General features: G+C 38.3%; 1 protein-coding gene across 8 annotated transcripts in view; it reads right to left on the reverse strand.

Moving 5' to 3' along the window:
* Positions 1-21,339, reverse strand: part of Utrn (utrophin) — a 479,533-nt gene that overhangs the window by 185,510 nt on the left and 272,684 nt on the right. The window contains exon 1 of one of the 8 annotated variants that reach the window (XM_033763248.1): positions 5,814-5,906. The exons of the other annotated variants lie outside the window; for them this stretch is intronic. Coding sequence (XP_033619139.1) covers positions 5,814-5,861 — 48 coding nt within the window. The 5' untranslated portion in view covers positions 5,862-5,906. Of the gene's footprint in view, positions 1-5,813; positions 5,907-21,339 lie in introns of those variants that run through there. 8 annotated transcript variants of the gene reach the window in all.

Genomic DNA, 21,339 nt, shown 5'->3' on the forward strand with positions numbered 1-21,339 from the left:
CAAAAAAAAAAAAAAAAAAAAAAAAAAAAAAAAAAAAAAAATGAAGCATAGTGTGTGCAAACTGCTTAACAGAGCTTTGGTGGAATTTTCCTAGGAGAGAAACCAATAATTTCAAGGAGAAGTTTTGGAATCTTGCACACATTTTAAGGAGAGGGACTAGGATGAGGGTATGGCTTGGTAGTAGTGTGTGGGCTTAACATGCGCTGCCCTGGATGTTTTCTTTTTATGAGTACTTGTTTGCAGCACACCATGACGACAGTAATCATGGGGAGTTTGTACATGTGTGTAACACATCTTAATTATTTTTTGTTCCTTTCCCCTCCCTGCTCCTTCCAACTCTTGTTGCCCTTCCCATTTGCAAAAGCTCTATTTCCATTTCTGTTCAATTCTCTCCCTCTTTTTAAAGCCCTTCTATTCCAGGTATCAGGAAAGGGGGCTGGTCTCCCCGGAGCACAATAATGAAAGAATACTATACAAATTTAGACTGAAAAAGAAGTGTTGGGAATAAATACCGGGGACCCCTGAAACGCTACTGGAAACCTCTGCAGTAGGCTCCAGTCTCCTGCCCAGTGTATGATGCAGGCCTGAGAGGGAAAAAAAGAAAGAACTAAGAAAGACAGAAAGTAGGGTGCCAGGATGACCAATGCTGGTGCAACCGACAAAGGCCCTGGTCTGTCCAATGCACTCATTTTTATTGGTCATCAACTGGGGTAAAAGTGAGCTACGTGCAAGGGAAGAACTACGTGCAAGGATGCACAGTTGTGCAGTTTCCATGGAAATTAATGTAAGCAAGGCTCGATTTAGGAACAGAATAGACAAACTATACGGTTATAATCAGAACACTGTCCCTTCTAGTTAAGAAGGTTTTAGTTGTGGGAACGGAATTTGGGCGCGAGTTACTCTGACCTGGGCACTCAGACTTCAGCCAGACTCACTTCTATAAATAAACCAGTTGTGGGGTTCACTCTTCACAGCCTACACTGCTTACAGCCTGCTTTCGGGGATAATCAATATTTCAGTCCCCTGCACATGGGCTAGAAGAGATTTTTTAAAATTTGGCTAGGAAGGTACATTTATGTATACGCCAAACATTGAAAGCAGCAACTGAAAGCAGTCACATGGATGTATACACCAAAAACTGAAAAAAAGAAATCAGGTACTTGAATCTAATATGCACAACAGTATTAGGACAATGGTCAAAAAGGTGAAAGCAGCACAATGTGCATGAACAAACAGATAAGACAGATAAACAGAATGTGGCACAGACCTCATAAATCACAAAGGAAGGAATCTCTGACACACGCCACAACTTGGAAGGACCCTGAGAGGAGCATGCTAACAGATAAATGATCCAGGCAAAAACGACATCTGTTCTATAATTTCACTTATTTATATGAAGTACCCAGAGTAGTCAAATTCCTAGACAAAGGAGGCAGGAAGGCAGTGGCTTGGGGCTGGCATCAGAGGGGATACTGTTCACCAGGCACAGAGCTTCTATTTGGGATGAGGGAAAAGTTCAAGAGCTGGAATTGTATAACACGAAAGTAAATGTACCTACAGCCACTGCATGCATACTTAAAAGCGGTTCAAATGTCATACAATATCTTGTATGTTTTACCACTGTTTTGTAATAATAGGCCCTATTTACAGAGTAACTGAACAGAGCAAGGAATGGGAAGACAGAAAGATATGGTTTATCCACATGATTCAAAATGATTTTTTATATGAAACCATGTGAAGAAACAGAAAGTAGCCAGGTATGATGGTGCAAGTCTATACTTACTCTCAATAGTTGGGAGGCTGAGGCAGGAGGATCACAAGGTAGAGGCCAGTATGGCTACATAGCAAGTTCAAGGCCAGCCTGGACTACATAATGAGAATCGATAACAACAAAACAAAATAAGATAGAAAAGGAGAAAGACTCAGATAGGAAGGAGAGAGGGAGGGAGGAAAAAGAAACAAATAAACTATAATGAATAATGTATTAATCCCTTTGAGGACAGTAAGATTAAATATATTCATTTTGACCCAAAAAGCAAAAATAACCTTAGTTAAATTATACATTATTTTGTTCCATGATCCACAGTAAGTAACAGGGGACTAAAGGAAACTAAAGAAAATATTTAGACCAAATCAATTTGTAAAGGTTTTCATTATCATATTCCTTCATAAATTTGGGAGCTTTTCACTGAAAAAGTATACCAGTTTCTTTAACTGAGTCCTACAGCTTCTCAAGAGTCCCCTTTGAGAAATCTGAATAAAGAAATAATAAATCCTTAAAGCAGAGATTTTAGGTCAGGGATTATCCACAAGCCAAAAATAAACAAAATGCTTAACAAAATTCAACTGTTTAATTCTGACGAAAAACCAATATGGAATCAAATATACAAATAATCAGCTCACAGATTTTCCTAATCAAGTTTCGCCATGGAAAGTAAAAATCACAAAATTCCAGCTCAAAATTGTGTAATTACATAGTGTTTCATAGGCCACGTGGTTTGCAGGTCTCGGAAATATTGACGAAGATGGAAGCAGATTCGTTTTCCAGGAAATCCACTCAGTATTAACTAATTCACTGTTGACCCAGCAACATTCAAGTGTGCTGCTCTGTCCAGAAGCTCACTTGGCTTCTGTGCTCCAAGATCAATTTACGTCCTCCCCCACCCCAACAGCACTTCACCATTTCTTCCATGCATACGGTCTTAACTGGGAGCAAATTCTAATATTTTCATGAGGGACTTTATTGCTAATTCAATCTTGATAGTCAATAAAGCATCTTGTTTCCATTTGCTGTGAAAATGGAAGTGAAATTTCAGAAGCATTATTTTTTTCTTGTAATTCGTTCCCTCTCGTCCTGTCTTCCTGGGAGTAGAAACACATACAGCTTGCTGTCTTACTTTCCTAAAAAGAAATCGCTCAGCCACATTACTCCTTCAGTGTATTCACAGCATTTGGATTCATTGTCAAAAAAATATCTATACTCACTGTCTCATTAAATTCTGCCTTTTAATCGAATTTCCTAGGGCTATGTACTCAGACACCCTCCTAACGAGCTGCCTTGTACACCATCTTACTTCTGTCTTGCTAGCTGCCTGGGGGACATCCCTTGCTGGAGGCTGCTTCTCTGCCAAAATGCCCACGGATCATGAGGTAGCCCTCATTCCTTTCCCACTGCCCCACTGCCCAGCCCCAACTACATTCACCTCACTGCACTCTTTTTGTTAAGAGTCCCCCAAGCAGTCCTTTGGTCTTCAGCCTGGAACTCTGGAAAAGTATCTCTAATTCTTCCCTCTCTGTCTCTCACACACCCCTGTTAAGCACAGTATCAACAGTTATTTTCTACCAAATCTAACCACCCAAGTCTAATCCTGCCTTTTAATTTTCTAAATATTTCCATTCTTTAGACTGTTTACAGACTTATTGTGTGTGAACTATTAAAACTGTCACCCTTCCCCATCCCCTCCTTACTCTTACCTATTACTGTTCTTTCTACATTATATATTGTAGTTTGATTAATCTTTCTAAAGTACAGTGATATGTTCCCTGCACTAAAACCTTTAATAACTTCCCCAAGTCTGGAAAGAGACAACTTTAAATTCTTTGATAAGAACTCAAAATCTTGTGTAATGTGACCTGATTCTAGCTTTCTATTCTATTCATGTTTTTCCACTATGCTCCTTTTAACAAACACTATATGGAAAAATACATCCCATTCCAAGGCCACTAACCCCACTGTCCCCTCTGTCAGCAAGGGCCTTTACTTCCTTGCCTACCATTCTGACCTTCAGAAACTCAACAAAAGCTTTCATCAGCTTGCCAATTTTCAAAACTAACGGCAGTAAGACTTTGTTCTTCTCTTTTTGTGATTACTTCACTGCACTAGTTTCTTTTATTACTACATAGTTCTATCTGCCCTATAAAATCCCAGAGTTTATTAAAACCACTGAATATTTTGCATCTTCCTGTCTTCCCTTAAGATGTGTGCTACATACAACCTGTTGTTAAATAACGTGAACAAACTCCATGAATAATCATGAGGGAGGTTTTTAGCCTTGAAATCCATAAGGCATTGACAAAGTAATGAATGAATCAAGGATACTGAAAATGAATATATTTCTATTTCCGTAGCTTTCAAGGCTCTTGGATACTTTTACTCCAGAAATTTCAACAGCTGACTTGGTGATCTATTTGCAAGAGGGCCACCCCTTTTCTTCAGTACTTTCATGTGGTATCATGAAAGTAAAATCAACCTTCCTTAGTGTTCTAAGGAAGAGGTTCTAAGAGTGTTCTAAGAGGTTGATCCACGTCAACCTCTAAATGAAAGAGTAATTTAGCAATTAGAATCATTTAAAGTCATTTATAAAAGAAGCTTAAACACTAAATCTTGCTGCAACTGTCACTTATAAATATAATACTTGCAAAGAATTTCAAAGGTGAATTAAAGGTTTATTTTTAATCTAAGTTCCTTAAAAAATTAATGAAATGACTTAATAGACACAAGCTTTACTATCATCACAAATACTTCTCTTAAAATTAAAAAAAATGTTAAACCAATTATTTCAACCTGTTTTGTCTTACAGTTGAAGAAATGGAGCTCAGAGAATTTAAGCAACTTAACCTAATTCACACATCCAGCAAAGTTGTAAAACTGGGATGCAAACTCAGATGCGTAATCCTTTATATGGAGAGCCACTACACTGGCTGGTACAGTAAATCCAATAAAATATCAGCACTGACTTTATAGGGAAGATCCTCCCCTTTCATAACTCCTGGAAGACACCTGGTTGCTAGGGAGGAATGCTGCTATATTTCTTTACCATCCCACTCATACTTGTAGCTCAAAAAAATGTCACTACCACTGTCTGTACTGATAATTATGGAGTTGTCAATAATCTTGCACCCTCGTCAACTGATCTCATCTCAGATTTTAAGTAGAGGAGATTCAGAACAAAACAGACTGCACCTGCAGCAATGCTTTGCCCAATATGAGACCAATGGCTATTTTCCAAAGTAGTTGGGACTTTCTATAACCCTTTCCTGTTTTCTAGAGCTGAATTGCCTCAGTTAAAAGACACATTGATAAATAAAAGTCTATAAATGTTCAAGCTTTGTTTCCCCTGAGACTAGCAGATGCAGCATGACAATGCAGATGGTTTCTCATATTACCTATAAAGATATCAGAAATAAATTATTACTCCTTCAAAAGCAATAAGCCAGTTTAGATTTTCAAGTAGGTGATTCTACAAATTTACATACAGCTATTATTCCTCAATTTGATGTCATAATATTATTCACATTTTTTCTAGATTATAGGACACCATCTGTTATAAAGCACTGGTTTAATGATAGATTTAGTGAGTAATATTACAAGCATGTATAGATTTACAATAGGAATTACTCAACTAGTTATTAATTAAAATGTCATGAAAATGTGACGTGTCTCATGTGTAAGGAAAATCATGCTAAGAGAAAAGGAATCTCTAAGGGAACGAGCCAAAACATGTAAGAGCTTTAAATAAACTCAACCCCAAGAAAGGAGAAGTAGAGGAGAGTGGAAGGAGGTGGACGAAGAAGAGGAAGAAAAAGATGGCAATAGAGAAAAGGAAAATGCAAAGAAGAAGACAAGAGAAAAAGAAGGAAAAACAAAACAGATAACTTTCTTTCTCATACACCAAACCGATCAGCCTTCCAGTGTTCTTGAATATTTAGCAGGAATTTTTATTAAGTGGTTAAAAAACGATATGGTGACAAGTGCAGAATGGACAGACTCTGATTCAGGAACCTCATGGGGGTCACGATGCCGTGGCACTCACCTGGCTCCGCGTGCTCTGCTGATTATTAAAATTCTGGAAAGACTGCATCAGCCATGAGGAGGGATCCACAAAGACAGGAAGGTAACTCGATTGCAATAATAAGTGCTAGGTTGAAGGTGCCATCAGAGCCCAAGGCAGGGAGTAAAGTAGGTGCTACAGTTTACATCTAGATGTCCCCCAAGAGCCCAAAGCACCCCGAGGTGGGGCTCCTGATGGAATTGTGGAGGCACAGTAGCTAATGGTGCTGTCAGGAGGTGGGGCCTGGTTGGGAGTGGCTCCCTGGAGGTGCACCTCCCTCCCCGTCCTTCCTGCTGCCTCAACCACCATGATGTGACCAGCTTTCTTCTGCCCAGGCTCTTCCACCAGGCCACTTCTGTGCTGGGACTGCTGAGCACAGACTGAAACTTCGGAAACCTGAGCCCCCTTAAGTGGAGGGTGCCCACTACGTGCCCGGGGATGAGGAAAGTGACCGAGACAGCAAGTAACTATACTTGGGGGAGTTCAGAAAGAATTCACAAAGAACATAACATTTGCAACGAGACCTGAAAGACCAGCAGCAACATCTAGAAGAAAGACATTCCAAGAAAAAAAAGGAGCAAATTCCGGAAAGTATATGGTTTCTTTGAAGAACCATGAAGTTTCATATACAGAAAGTCTGCTCACATTAGCAATAAGACAGCTGCTCCTTTCTGAAATGCTTTTTTCTAAATCACCCAAGTTGCTATTCCCTTTCCTAGTAATAATTACAAATATTACACTTAATGAGCACTTTTCTACCCCCCCTTTTTATTATAATAGTTCATTTAATCGTCACAAAAACTCTAAAAGGTAATAGAATACTGTTTCTGTCTCTGCTTCATAGATGAAGAACCTGGGCCCACAGAGTAACTGATTCACCCAAGGTCTCCGTTTGACTTGAGGCTGTCCTTACAGGGCAGGAGCCAACCAGGTGCAGATCCCAGCCCTAGCCATGCGGAGCAGGTCATTCTTACCACACAAGCATCTCCTCACCGCCATCCAGTGTGTGCACTGTGGACAAGAACGAGGCTCCCAGGCACGCACCAACCTGCTGCCTGCTCCACACCCTTTCTGTTCTCCTTTTTCTTCTTTTCTATCACTGCTTCACCCTTCCGCATGGCCAATCGCTCTACAGTGACTCCTATCCCTTCCTACCTCTCGGGAGAATGTCACAACAAAAAGCAGAATTAAAACAGGAAAAGCACATGCTATCTAAACCAGTACAGCCCCAGAGCTGTCTTGGGCCCAGCTCACCAAGCCTCCATCAAGAAAGCCAGATTTTCATAAAATGCAGGCACAGAGATGGATGTACAGAGATTTTTAAAAATACCAAGAAATCCAACACTGTTTTACATGCTTCTTCTCATTCATTACATTCATTTCAGCACACTGGGGGTAGAAATTCAACATCTGCCAAATAATACATTTTAAAGTGTTATGGTTCTTGCCCTTTAGAAACTACCGTACGCTTTTGCAAGATTATTTTGAAAATAGGAAAGGCCCTGCAACTCTACCAGTTTAGCAGATGGTGCCATTATTCGAACAGCGACAGAAGCTAAAAGGGCAGCAGCACACACAGATTAATTTGCCTAAGCAAAAGAGTTAAAGGAGCTGGTATTACAGGAAAACATATTAGACAATAAAATTCAAACGGAGGGCTTAGCAGCACAGGTGGGTAGTTTAAAATGATTTAAACGAACTGGCACTCAGCAGTGACATTTTCCATTCGGCAATCAATGCTATCACTATGATCTCATTAAATTCAGAATACCCAAAATAAGCCAGGCTCCCAGGAGAGGGAGTCTAAAGTAAACCAATGAGACAAGAAGAGTCCAATACAGAACACCTCATTCACACTTCTGATCCAAAAAGACAGACAGACTCACAGACAGACTGACGCGTACAGGCACACAGGGCATCAGCAGAGCGCTCTAGCTCAGGCCACGTCCACAGTTAATACACATGGTGAGTTACTCAGGCTTGCAAACAGAATGTCCTTCCTGGGTGGCCTAGTGCTGCATTATCCATGTGGTTTTAAAATGCTTCCTTATTTCCACCTCGATTATAAAATGACCATTAATTCACAAAATCACACTCTGAAAGAGATCTTCAGAGGTCATATTATGTTCTCTTCTGTTCCATGGAATCCCTCTAACAACTTCTCCACATAACGTGCTAGAATTAGAGGCAGGATACTTTGTATTTTTTACATTTTGGCAAATTCAAGCAAATTCCAGAGCAACTTCACATGCATTAGAGGGGGTCTGCAGAGAACAAGAAATGTATTCACCACTGAGAAATTTCACAAGGTACATTAACACCTTTTTCCTCTGAGACAACAGTTTTAAAGGCAAACTGGACTTCTATACTTCGGCTTAAGAGACTGTAAAACTGCATTCAGCCTCATTAAGTAGTTATTCTACTTCATCCTATAATGGTTGGTATTTCTAGACTGGCCAAGTTGATAAGTAGAGTTCTCAAATGATAATGGTATCATTTAAAATAGAAGGCACTGTTGAAATAGCAAATAATTCTAATGGCTTAAAAAGCAGGTGTATTTCACTAATGAATATAAAATTTTGGTCATATTTCCATTGATTTAAAAAAATAATAATACTGACCCAAAAGCTGACCAGTCTGTCAGTAGAATAATAAAACATGTGGTGTTTATCAACAAACTTAGTATTAATGTGCTGAGCTTAATCACATAAATAGCAAACTTTTACTATGCCACTAAGGCCTTGAGGAAAGCCTTTATGAGTTTATAATTACTGTATCATGAAGCAATTACATCTAATATAATGGGCTATCTGCTGTCAACAAAATCAAATGGTCCTATTTTTAAAAGACTGACTAGTTTAATCTTATCAAGGACTATATATGGTTGATTTAATTCTCACTTTAAAGGCCCTTCTTCAAAGAACATGAATTCTGCTGGAAAAAAATATAAATTTTATTAACACTGTGCACAAATATATCATTTTAAATATGAGTGTAACTGAAATATATTTGGTGAACTCTAACTTTTTTTGGATATTATTATGGCTGATGGCCCAGCAACATGTTTAGCTTTAACTAAGATAGCATATAAATATAAACCCTTTTAATGTCCAAACATTAAATAATCATGACAGAAGAAGAGAACCGAGTAAAGGTTATCACAGTGCTACATACATAGTAGGCACAAAAAATAAATATTTATCAAAGGAATGAATAGCTGCACAAGTAAATAAAACTGAAACGGGATTTGTGCTTTTAAATTTCTTAACTACTGATGACTAAATTATATGAAGCAAATGGATTGTAAAAATCAAGTGTAAAGTCTTTTAGCCTGTAACTGAAGAACAGTTATTAGTTCTTGTTTTATACGAACCTAAACAACATACAGAAGTGTAAACTCAAATTCAAATTTGAAGACTGGCTTATGGCTGGGCAGGAGTATAAACAGAAGCAATATTTACTCGAGGTTGTTATATTCAAGAAGACATTGTACCTAGCAGTATCGGGAAGACAAAAAATGTCAATTTAGTTTTCAAAGTTGAAAGAAAAATTTCTCCAAATAGATTTCTAAATGTGGAAGTACTGTAGCGTTACAGAAGAAGGCGGAGTCTCCCGATGATGTCCCGAAGCTTCCCTCTGCCAACATGCGACAATGACATTAAAAATTACTGCCCTAATTATAACTCTCAATAGTAACAGATGGCTGCTCCAAATAGTCCCTGTACCTTTTAATTTAGTTTGCAAAAATGATCCATCTTCTGAATTACAATGGAAGTGTGTTAAAACTCATACGCGTCCTCTTTTTAAAACACCAAGGTACAGTTTAATCAAAGCAAGCTTTTAAGAAGCACAGTGTAGTAGAAAGTGAGGAAATTCCCAAAGGCCTGCTAAACTCAGGGATGGACTTCTGATTATGTGGAGAGGTGACTGGATCATCCATTCATACAACCCCCCCTAAACTCTCAAGCAAGCTCAGAATACTACTGAGTGGGTGGCAATAAATGAGGGTTTATGTTCCCTTGTAGTACACCCCAGTTAAATGAGTAGCTCTACGCAGTTTATTAAATACAGGGAGACTGTGCTTCAACAACTTAGCCATGCAAACCTTTATAGGAAGCTGAATAAAAAGGACATTCCCAAAAGGAAGTCTACCTTGGTTGGGCTGAGAGAAGGTGAGGACATACAGGGCCAAGTCCACTGGAATGCAAGCCCAAGACCAATCAGACACCTACAATTCATCTACAGGGTACAGCCATAGTGTCTTTAGACTACATGTTCACTGCAAATACAACCCCAATACTCAATCTGGACCTTTACAAACACAGCCTCAGCAAGTCTATCTTAAGAGCTGTGAAGTACGGATGATGGTATGAGGAATTAGCTGCCAAATGCAAAGCTGGGTAGCAAAGTGAGAATATTTGCTGTTTTAGACTTCCAGTTACACTAGTTTAAACACATGGCATATCAAGAAAATCAGGATGTAGTAATTTCACGCTAATTAATAGATGGCAGGCATTGGATAGTTGAGACTGTTGTCGATTAAAAATATTCTTAGCCGAGCGTGGTAGCGCACGCCTATAATCCCAGCACTTGGGAGGCTGAGGCAGGAGGATAGCTGTGAGTTCGAGACCAGCCTGGGCTACCCAGTGAGTTCCAGTTCAGTCTCAACTACATAGTGAGACCCTGTCTCAAAAAAAACAACAACAACAACAAAAAAAAACGGGGGTGAAGGGAGGGTAGGGACAAGGGGAAAAAATGAGAACTTATCATGTAGAGGTACAAGATCCCAACAATGAATGTAACTGTACTGTATCCCTAAAATGTACCAATAAACTCAATTAAAGCTGAAAAAAAATATTCTTAGCTTATATTACTAAGCATGTCATCTGAATACTACAGAATGCTTTGCCTTGTGCTCATCAGAGTACTGGTACAGTGGTGGATCTAATTCAGCCAAAAGCAGTATCAAATCACTGAGAGATTAAAACATGTGGACAGATGGAAGAGAGAGGAGCTTCTTGTCTAATCCCAATGAAAGTATCCTCTAGGTCTCTCCACAGATCGTTCCCATTGGCCCTGACCATAGCCAAGAGTGTAACAGGGTCAGGCCGGGAGTTCTGCCTGAGAATCGGTAATGTGGGGTCTGAACCGAACCATGGGGCTTATTGCCATAGAGATTTCTGTTCCCAGATTCAAAGGCAAATGCATAATCAGTGGCAGCACAAACACTCCTCGCAGCTGCCTGACAGGTTTGCTCACCAGGTGGTAGAGGGCCACGGTGGACTGGCAGTGCCTAGGCCCACCTGTGCCTGAGGCGGAGCCTGGCATGAGAAACAAAGATACAATTTCTAAGAGCAGCACTGGCATGGATTCTGCAGAGCCCATCCAACGAGCCGGTGGGCACACAATTTGGAAAGACCAAAAAGTGCTGTTCTTGAAAAAGAACTGGAAAGATAGTCTGGCTCCTTTTTAGATGTTATTAAATGATCATAGCACTACAGATAAAATTACAAGTAAAAAGTTAAAGGTATTTACTTGGACTAATTGTATATTGTGTAAATTTCACCTTAAATTAATAATCTTTAAAACTTAGAAAAACCAATCAGAGGAAATGTAACTTCCAAAGCAACCACTGATCCATGATGGATGTGGAAACCAATATGACTGATTCACAACTGTGATTAGCATTACAATCTTTGCCCCTATAAAGTATCATGGCCTTTGTCTTAATCATTGCCAGCCATTATTTCTCTCATCTGTGATTCATTTTTATAATTTGGAACTATCTAATATATTGACTTTAAATTCTAGCCCTGAACACTTCTTCATTAAGCAGTTCTTCAGCAAAATGCTAATCACAGTCAACTGAGAATTATTGAAGCAATAGCTCAGAGTCCACACTTCTAAACTAGTTCAGTTTCACCCGTGTATGCCTATCTAGCTACCCATAACTGAATTAAATGAAGGAAAAAATGTAATATATCCTTAAGGCCCAGTGAGGAGGAACTGTAACAAAAGAGATCAGAGAAAGTGCTTCTGGGTAAGGGTACAGTGACGCAAAGGTCCTGAGAGCAAATAATAGCAAATGCTGGTCAGACTTGGGAAAAAGGTGGCATCCTTTTGCATAATTGGTAGTAATGTAAACTAGTACAACTACTATGGAAATCAGTGTGAAGATTCCTCAAAACACTGAAAATAGAAATTCGATTCGACCCAGCTATTCCCCTTCTAGGAATCTTTCCAAGTTAAAAGACATGTATTACCATGATGCATGTACAGCCATATTTATAGCTGCCCAATTCATAAAAGCTAAATCTTGGGAGAAGTCTAAATATTCATCAACAGATGAATGAATAAAGAAAGTGTGGCATTCGTATGCAATGGAGCACTACTCTCCCATAAAGAAGGATAAATTGAAGTCATTTGTAGGAAACTGGATCCACTTTAAGACTATAACAAAGTGAAATAAATGAGATACATAAGCTTAAATAATAATAATTTCTCTTCTATGAGAAATGTAAAATATAAACAAAGAGCAAAGTAAAAGACAGGAAATAGGGAGAGAGATCTTTGGTAAATGGAAAGGTGACCTCATAACAGGGGAAGACGGAGGAAAAAGGAAACAAAAAGAATGAAGATACGTTATGTACATGTACTCACTCCCCACAATGAATGTAATCAACATGCACTGCAAACATACGAATAAAAAATATTCAAAAAGTATTGAGGTAGGAACGTTTGCTGGATATAGGTCAGAGAAAATAGGCCAATGTGACTCAAGTGCAGTGAGCCAGGGAGACAGGCAGGACTAAAAAAAAAAACGTCCAAGAGGCAAAGGAGAGGCCACTAGCATGGGATTGTGTAAGCAGGGTAAGGGGTTTACTTGAAGTGTGACTGGAGGCTGTCAGAGTGTTTCAAACAGAGGACTTGGTTCGTGTTTTGCCACGATCACGAGTCCACCGTGCATCCTGTAGGAAAGTAAGAGTAGAAGAAAAGAGAACACTTTGAGGGCTACATCTGTCAGGTGCAAATGGGCTGGCTCTGACTTATTAACAAAGGGGATGGTGAGATATGGTTAGGAATACACTTTGGAGACAGCCTCCGTGTAGACTAAATCAGAGCAGAACACAGGGTAGGTAAAGAAATGAGTGATCAGGCGTTATTTACAGGGTTGGAACTAAAGGATTCGGAAATGAATCAGGGCCACAATGTCAGGGTGGAAATAGGTAGTGGCCATTGAGTTAGCACCCACAGGAAGGAGATAGCAGACCCTAACAGAATGCTCTACACAGACACAATGTCTATTTAAAGTGACCTATTTAACATAACGGTGAGGTGTAAAACTCACTGGAAACTCTTGCGAAACCTATTATTTGCCTTTTTTGTATTTTGAATCTGTCATGCGACTCTTGTATTTTTTTCCTATGATTTGGTAGCTACTCTTTTCACTCCTGTTTCTCCTTCGTCTTCATCTACTCTTTCTGGAATCAGCTGATCTTCTCTCCACACTTTACTATTTCGGTTCTCAGATAGCATTTGAATACATGTTCCTGTTTGCACCCAAGATCTCACGCAACACCTCTTCGCAGCATCCTCCAGGAGCATGCTGACAGCATTACATATAAGCCCTGTAAGTGTGTGGTCAGGCTGCCCTCACAGCGTCGGAAAGCTAATGACAGCAAAACCAAGATGCTGAGCACTTCTAGTGCTAAGACATTATGAAAAAAATCAGAAAAAATAAAAGGAGAAGGCAACATTCATAAGGAAAGACCCCATGCTCACTTACCCATAAGCAACATGAGGCAAGAGGGAATAAATCATTGACTGGCTGACAATGTGACAGGGACTTTTACTTGCATTAGTCAGAATTTTTAAAAATTTTTAAAATGTGTCTGTATATATACATATTAGTAGACTAACACATGCGCGCGTGTATGTTTGTGTGTGTGTATCTGTATCTATTTTTGTGTGCGTGGTACTGGTAATTGAGCCCCTAAGGCCTTTGCATTGAGCTACAACCCCAGTCCATTTTATATTTTTTGATTCTGAGATAGGTTCTCACTAAGTTGTCCTGGCTGGGTTTGAACTTGTGATCCTCCTACTTTGGCTTCCCAGAGTGCTGGGATCACAGGCATGCACCACCAAATTGGGCTATGACAATATAATTTTTAATTTTACAAAATATAATAAAAATATTACTACAAATGTTTAAGTTTCTTGTTCAGTTTTCTACTACTGACATTCCAGCTAGGACCCCAAAACTTTTTTTTTGGTGTTTTGAGACAGGGCCTTCCTATGTAGCCCAGGCTAGCCTCTGACTTGATGAGATCTGCCTGCCTCAGCCTCCTGAGTACTAGGATTACAGGTATGCACCACCATGCTCAACCCCAAAACTCCCCGTGCTCAAGTTCACATAAATCAAGACTTGATGGACATTTAGGTGAAAAAAACACCACTTATGGGCTTACCTGCTAAAAATATATTTTGTTATCCTCATTTGTTCAATAAACTTTTGAAAGTGTCATTAACAGAGTTTCTCTGTTATTTTTCATTTAAATTTAGTGCTTTCCATACAGAGAGCTTTGCCTTCCTTTACGTCTTCCTGGGAAAAGGAAAGTACATAATGGAGAGCAGTCACTCCGGCTACGATCACAGCAATGAAAATGCCATTTCCAGACAGTTATTTGGAAAATGCACCTAAGAGTTTTGAAGGAGCTTTCACTTTATGAACTTTTTCGTAAAGACTCAATATTTTTGGGGAGTTTTTATAAAAGTTGGCCGATATCGATACTCCTGGGAAACTGATGTGCCTCTAGCTCTTATACAGGACAAAGACATCTTTAAAAGCAGCTTTTGTCATATTTTCACAAATCTAATGAGACCAACAGTGGACTGGTCACGTAGGAAAGTTGTCCCCTCAAGCACAGGACAAGGGGATTTTCTCTCCTGATCTATCACTCAGCCCCAGGAAACTCTCCGTGGCTTCCTCCATAGCTGGAAAGTGAGCCCCAGGCAGGCAGGGCCTTTTTTAGCCACCTGGGTTTTCTGCTGAGTCCCTGAGGCTTTGAAAGGAGTCTGGGAATAGATGAAAGTATGCACGGGCCCCCCTGTAGTGGATTCGGGAAGACACACCCAGACAGACTGGGGTTGCTAATTAATGTTAGCTTTCTAACACTACTTTTCATCTCATTTCACTGCAAATAATCCAGCCTAATTACCCAGCCATGTTAAGTTATGAGACACAAAGAAAAGTCTCTGAGAGTCATGCCAAAGCCATTCCAGTAACAAATCGTTCTCAAGTGCTTGTCTATTCCTCAAAAACACAAAGGTTTTTGTAGGGAGGTATGTGTCCATTTGTCTGTCTACCTGTCCTAAGAGAGGAGAAATCTGATGTTTAGAAACACATTATTCCTCTCCTTGGTGGAAGAGAAAAGGCAGCGGCAGTCATAACCCACTGAAGAGCACTAGCACCTTCGTGTTCCTTCAGAAAGGCCAAGAAACAAAGTGCTTTCCCAGAATCTCCCTCTGCTACTGCGTTTCAGACAATCCCTTTATTGAAATGGGAAAAAATTAAGAATTCTCTCCTTCCAATAATTCTGTACTTCTTTCTCTTAAAATAGCACAGGGATTTCCTTAAATTTTGTTCAACTTCTTCTCATTGGGCATGAGTTATTTCATCAGTCCTTGTTCTCACTCCAATCTCTCTTAAATAGACTTATGATGCACCAACCTTTGGACAACTCCTAAGATAAATTAATAAATTCACTGCGGTTTATACAGAAGTGTCCAGAAAGTTCTAATGCCATCAGTATCCATCTGTAAGTATGCTGCTAAGATCAAGGATTCAAAAGTAGAATAGTCACCAAAGTTACAAAGAGGCTGTTTAAAAGCCAGACAAACAAGCATTTACTTGGTAAAAGTTATGGCCACTTTTTGTAAATTTCAACAAACCGTATTAGCAGTTAAATGTTGGCCTGTTTTGTTTCTATGATTTTAAAAATGGCTCAAAAAATGTTTGGAAAATATTGAGATAAGCAAAAAGTTAAAACTGTGTCTTTGCTGCAAGAATTTTCACATAGCTTTGAAAATATAACATTCATCTGCAGCACCAAAGGAAGACGCAATGTGCAGAATTCCCCAATGCCCTGGGGCCACAGAAATCGTTTTCACAGCATGCACTGTCTCCCAATGTTCAGCGGAGATCTAGTTTGTTAAACACAGGACTAATAAGATAGATGTGGAAAATATTTCGGCTAATCATAATATTTCCAGAGGCATAATTTCTGCATCAACATATATTCTCATAAGCAATTATACAGACTCCAATTTGTTTATATATCTTACTGTTAAATACAAAGTGCTGATTACTAGTAAGTTTCACCTTCAAAGAGAAAAACTGATTTCCTTCACTTAATATACCTTAAACCAGCAAACCAGCGAGCAAAATCTACACATTGTTGTCAAGGACACAGAGAGGCCATAGCCCTGTACTACCTTCCTCTCTAGAGGTACCCCCTGAGGCTGGGGGAATAACAGGCAACAGCGTCCTCTATAGGTGAGGAGGAATCATGGGTCAGAAGTCAATGGATTTCATCTATCAAATTACCCCAATTCACTTAGTCCCCACCACATTTTTAAAGTTTATATTGATACTAAACTTCAAATGGGAATTCCAGGATAAAACATTAAGAATAAGATCTGAGACAACAAGATCTGAGTGACATGTTGTATTGCAGGTTGGGAGAATTTCTGACTCAGACAATATCTACAGTAAGTAGGATCAAACCCATAGAGCCAATTTGAAATTCTTGGATAAATGACATTTACAAGATTTTGAAACAATGTTACTCTGACTCAGTGGAAATACAAACTTTAGACCTAGTAGATCAATTTGGAGAGATGGTCTGAAGGGCATTTTTAATATAATACAAGGCATCCTTGCAAACTCAAAAGCGGATATTTACTAAAATAAGAAAATGCAAAACTAATGAAAATATTGAAAATGTCAGTACATTTTGTGGCACTTAAACTGAGCATTAGCTAATTTTAATGATTGCTTTCTCCTGCGATACTGCCAATATTGCCAGCAACAGATGTTGTTACTGAAAATGGTAATTATTATAGGTCCTAGACACTATCTAGCCTGCTCTGTCTCGTTCTCTTTGTTAGCTTCCATCAGCGGTTACATCTGTGCCTGCATGAACCACAGATAAGTTGAAGTTGTGTCTTTTGTAGGATGATATCACCAAACAAAAACAACCGAGATCAGTTCTATTGCTTCTCAATGCCAAACACTGTTTTATCAATAGTACTCAATAAAAATAAGTTCATCTATGATCATGATCATGGTGTTGACACATTTCAGGTCAATGAAACACAACTAGAATGTATTTCTATTAGGGTCTAATAAGCAAATAAAACGTTAAAACATGAAAAAAATCCACAAAATATATTCTACAACATCCAAATGAATCATTGCAATATAAATTTATATACAACTAAAACAAATATAGTTTGAAAATTACTCTTTTTAGCAACTCACAAAGAAAAACATTTACAGAAAAAAGCTAAGAACAATTCAACATAAGAAGAAAAAGCTATTTGAAATCTCTGAAATGATTTCTTTTGCTCAACTTCTAAATATTCTAGATATGAGGAAACAAATTATTTATACAAATCCAATCTGAAAGTAAACATTTCCTATTTTATCTGCAGTATTAAGCTCAGTTGTTAGGCATAAAAGATGCAAGGCAAAAATCAAGTGCAGTGCACACTGAAATTAGTGAATTCTGAGATTAGTTGCAAAAATTACAGAACTGTAACCTTTCAAAGGAGAGGTGACACAATAAATAGAATACTGATTCATTTCTAAGTAATTTTCTACCAGTAATTGACAGATTATCTCTCGACAAAGCAGAGGACAAGGGCAAAGTTACTGAATCATAATGAAAGAAAAGTGGAAACCAAGCTGGAATTGGGATTTAATAATGAAACGGCAAAGGAAAGCCTATTACCAATGCCCTGTGCGATAAACTGACAAGTTATATTCTATTCTAAATCATTTCATCAAATATTCTTGAACAACTATTATGTGCCAAAGTTGAACAACAGGGTCGTGATTAGCAGGGTAGAACAAACTACTGTCAGATGTTCTACAAAATTTTCATACCTATAAAATTTATTTTTGTTACAAATTTTGAACCTTGCTCTTTTGGATATAACGCAGAAAATAATGACGAACTGAGTAAGTACTAGGCGTTGGCACAACCAGACCTAAGAACCAAGAGGCAATGTGAAGCCAGTGCCAAAGAGAGATCTTTGTTCCCAAGGAATTAGAACATTTTCAGAACAGCAGAGCTGTACTCAACAGCAACAGAGAGCTGTAGGGGAGCCAAGGGTAGATTGTGAGGAGTGGAGCCTTCCAAAAACATGATAAAAGACTAGGCTCACATAAAGTATTTGGAGACTTTAGTAATTTTATTTTTTGTCTTTTAAAGCTATCAAACTCCAATCTCCAAAGATGAGCAACAATCACAAAATGTCCCACACACTGTACCGGGGAGACAAATGACAGGAAAGATAAGTTCTAATAACATAAAGAATATATCAGTTGTAGAAAAATAGTAAGTCATTTGTACAAAGTTCCTGAGGTGTAAAAAAAAAAAAAATGAGTCTAGAGATCTATTGTAAACGTGGAGATCATATAGCTCGACGAAATGCTAAAGTAACAAGTAATTTTTAATTCTTTAAATTCTCATAATCAGCTCACTGATGACAGAAAGCAAGATCACTTCTAATTGTTTTCTCTGCTAATCCTGCTGGTCCTTCTGAAGACCACTTCAGAGGTCTGATTACAATACTTATCTCGTGTATTTGTAGGCACTGTGCTGGACAGGACTTTGCCGTGAAGCTCTATCAATGGACAACTCTCAAAGACATGAATCTCTGTTTTACTGCACAAATGTGAAAAGCAGCACTCATTCTCTGAAAGTGACAGAGAACTCAAAACAGTTAAGAAGTGGAATTATAAGGAAGCAAAGAAGTAGAGACAACGTTGTAAAGGTAGAAATAATGCATATTCTGGAAAGCCAGATATTTCCACCGCACACCTCATTCCACTGCTGTGCACAGAGCTTTGCAGAATTAATTATTTTTAAAAGTAAACTGACTATCCATTATGTATTATTTATATAATGCCAGGACCATTCCTATAACTTCTGCCTCAACTCTAGGAATTAATGAAGATACCTGTCATATAAAAATTTTAATAAACCATTGGGGTGTCTGATTTTTTAATAAGATGGCAAAACTTTTTATTACAGAGACTAAGACTTACTATTTTTTTCTCAAATGCTTAGGCAATGATATACTTCATAATTTCAATAACAGAATTGTTTCCTAATTAATTTACTTTCCTTATCATCAAATACATGTTCACAAAGTGTTGAAACAATAGAGATGTACGGTAGCTCTAAGGAAATTAAAAATTTGTCATAGAAAAGGGGGCAATAAACAAAAAAATTATTACAAGCAACCAATGATTGCAAGACAAAATCTCAAATTGAAAAAGATTTCAAAATTACATAATTCTAGGCAATAATATGGTGAGATCAGTATTCTTACATGCTCTAGAAGTTTGTACTGGGACAGCCTTTCTTGAAAACCACCTGGCTGGCCTTGTATAAGTTTTGATCAGCAGAGTCACTTAGAGAAGACAAATACAATATAATCCATTACAAAAAGCATAATCAAAGATTTAGACAAAAGGAACATATTGCAGCAATATGAAATCAAAACCAAAAAAGAATTTGTTTCCAATATACAAAACACAGTGGAATACATACTCTTGCCATTAAAAAATCATGATTTTTAAATAGATAAATATAAAAACTGCTTACAAAATAGGAAGGAGAGACAAAAAAAAGTATTCAAGAAAGCAAAGGCATTTATATAAGATGATTCCAAATGTGTGAAAATTTTACATAGACATATACAAAGAATAGCAAAATGGAATAAAGTAAGATGTTAATATTTCCATCTAAGCCGGGCATGGTGGTGCACACCTGCAATCCCAGGACTTGGGAGGCTGAGGCAGAAGGATTGCTATGAGTTCAAGACCCAACCTGGACTAGTGAGTTCCAGGTCAGTCTCAACTACACAGTGAGATCCCGTCTCAAAAACAAAGCAAAACAAAACAAAACCCAATAATATTTCTGTCTGAGTAACAAAGTTAACTGTATTACTTTCTTCTTCTTTACCTTCAACACTTTATAAACAAGCATTTACTTTTTAATACAATCAGGAGTCAAAATGTAAATGCTATTTAAAAACCTGATAATGGGCCAGGGATTTAGCTCAGTGGTTCTGCCACCTGCCTTGCAAGTGCAAGGACCCAAGTTCGATCCCTGGTAAAAAAATAAAATAAAATAAAATAAAAACCTGATAAAATCTATTTTAATTTGCCAAAGCAAATTAAAAGTGATTTTCTGTACATGCATATTCAAAAGCTGTCATTATACTTCCTTGATAGTATAAGCCAGAGAATTTTTTATGGTACTAGAGTTGAACCCAGCACCTTCTCACTGAGCTACATCCCCAGATTTTTACCTTAGCTTTTATTTTAAAACAGAGTCTCAGTAAATCACCAAATGTCTCAGGCTAGGTTGGAACTACTCAGAATGACAAAAGAATTCCAGGCTGGGGCCAGGGATTTAGCTCAGTGGTTCCACAGCCTGCCTCACAAACTCAAGGACCCAAGTTCAATCCCCGGTACCAAAGGAAAAAAAAAAAATTACAGGCAGGCATCACCATACGCTCAGCTCAGAAGGTTTTATAAAACAATAATTTTTAGACCTTAGAGATATCAATATACAGATATATAAAAACTAAGGTTCGACACAGGTGAATGCCGTACCCACTTCACTGGACAGTAAAAGGTGTCAGAAAAGTCACCCTTCCACTTCCAGCCTGAGGTTCTCCCAACGACCCCTCACTGCGTTACCAGCACCTTCATTTTTCAGCTAACACCTAAAAGATGTTATGCAATATAAAATAATACCACAGGGCTGGAGGTCTAACTCAGCTGCAGAGTATTTGCCTCACATTCAGGAGGTCTTTGGTTCAATTCCTGACACTACACACCCCCCACACACACACACACATCACAAAAAACTACTTAAATGAGTACCTCCCTTAGTGTCTTCTAGCCCTAATCAACGCTTCATTTCCCCATCCATATCTGTGCTCAGCACCTATATATCAGGAAATACACGAGGTGTCTAATTCCTAATCTTTAATATCTGACCTTTATTAATGAAGAAAACATTCAACTGCTCTGCACAGCCTTTTGAGCCTTCAATGAGGTTTCTCCTATGCTGCAATAAATACTTCTTAATTTTGATTTCATTTGAGGAGCAGGGAGGTTAATCAAGAGCAATTAATCAAAAGCACAAACTAGATGTTTGAAATAAATAAATACATCTCAAAATCCTCCAACAAGGCTTGAGTT

This window comes from Fukomys damarensis, unplaced genomic scaffold (genome assembly GCF_012274545.1).
Source record: "Fukomys damarensis isolate Sample0158 unplaced genomic scaffold, DMR_v1.0_HiC HiC_scaffold_14, whole genome shotgun sequence".
Taxonomy (NCBI): domain Eukaryota; kingdom Metazoa; phylum Chordata; class Mammalia; order Rodentia; family Bathyergidae; genus Fukomys; species Fukomys damarensis.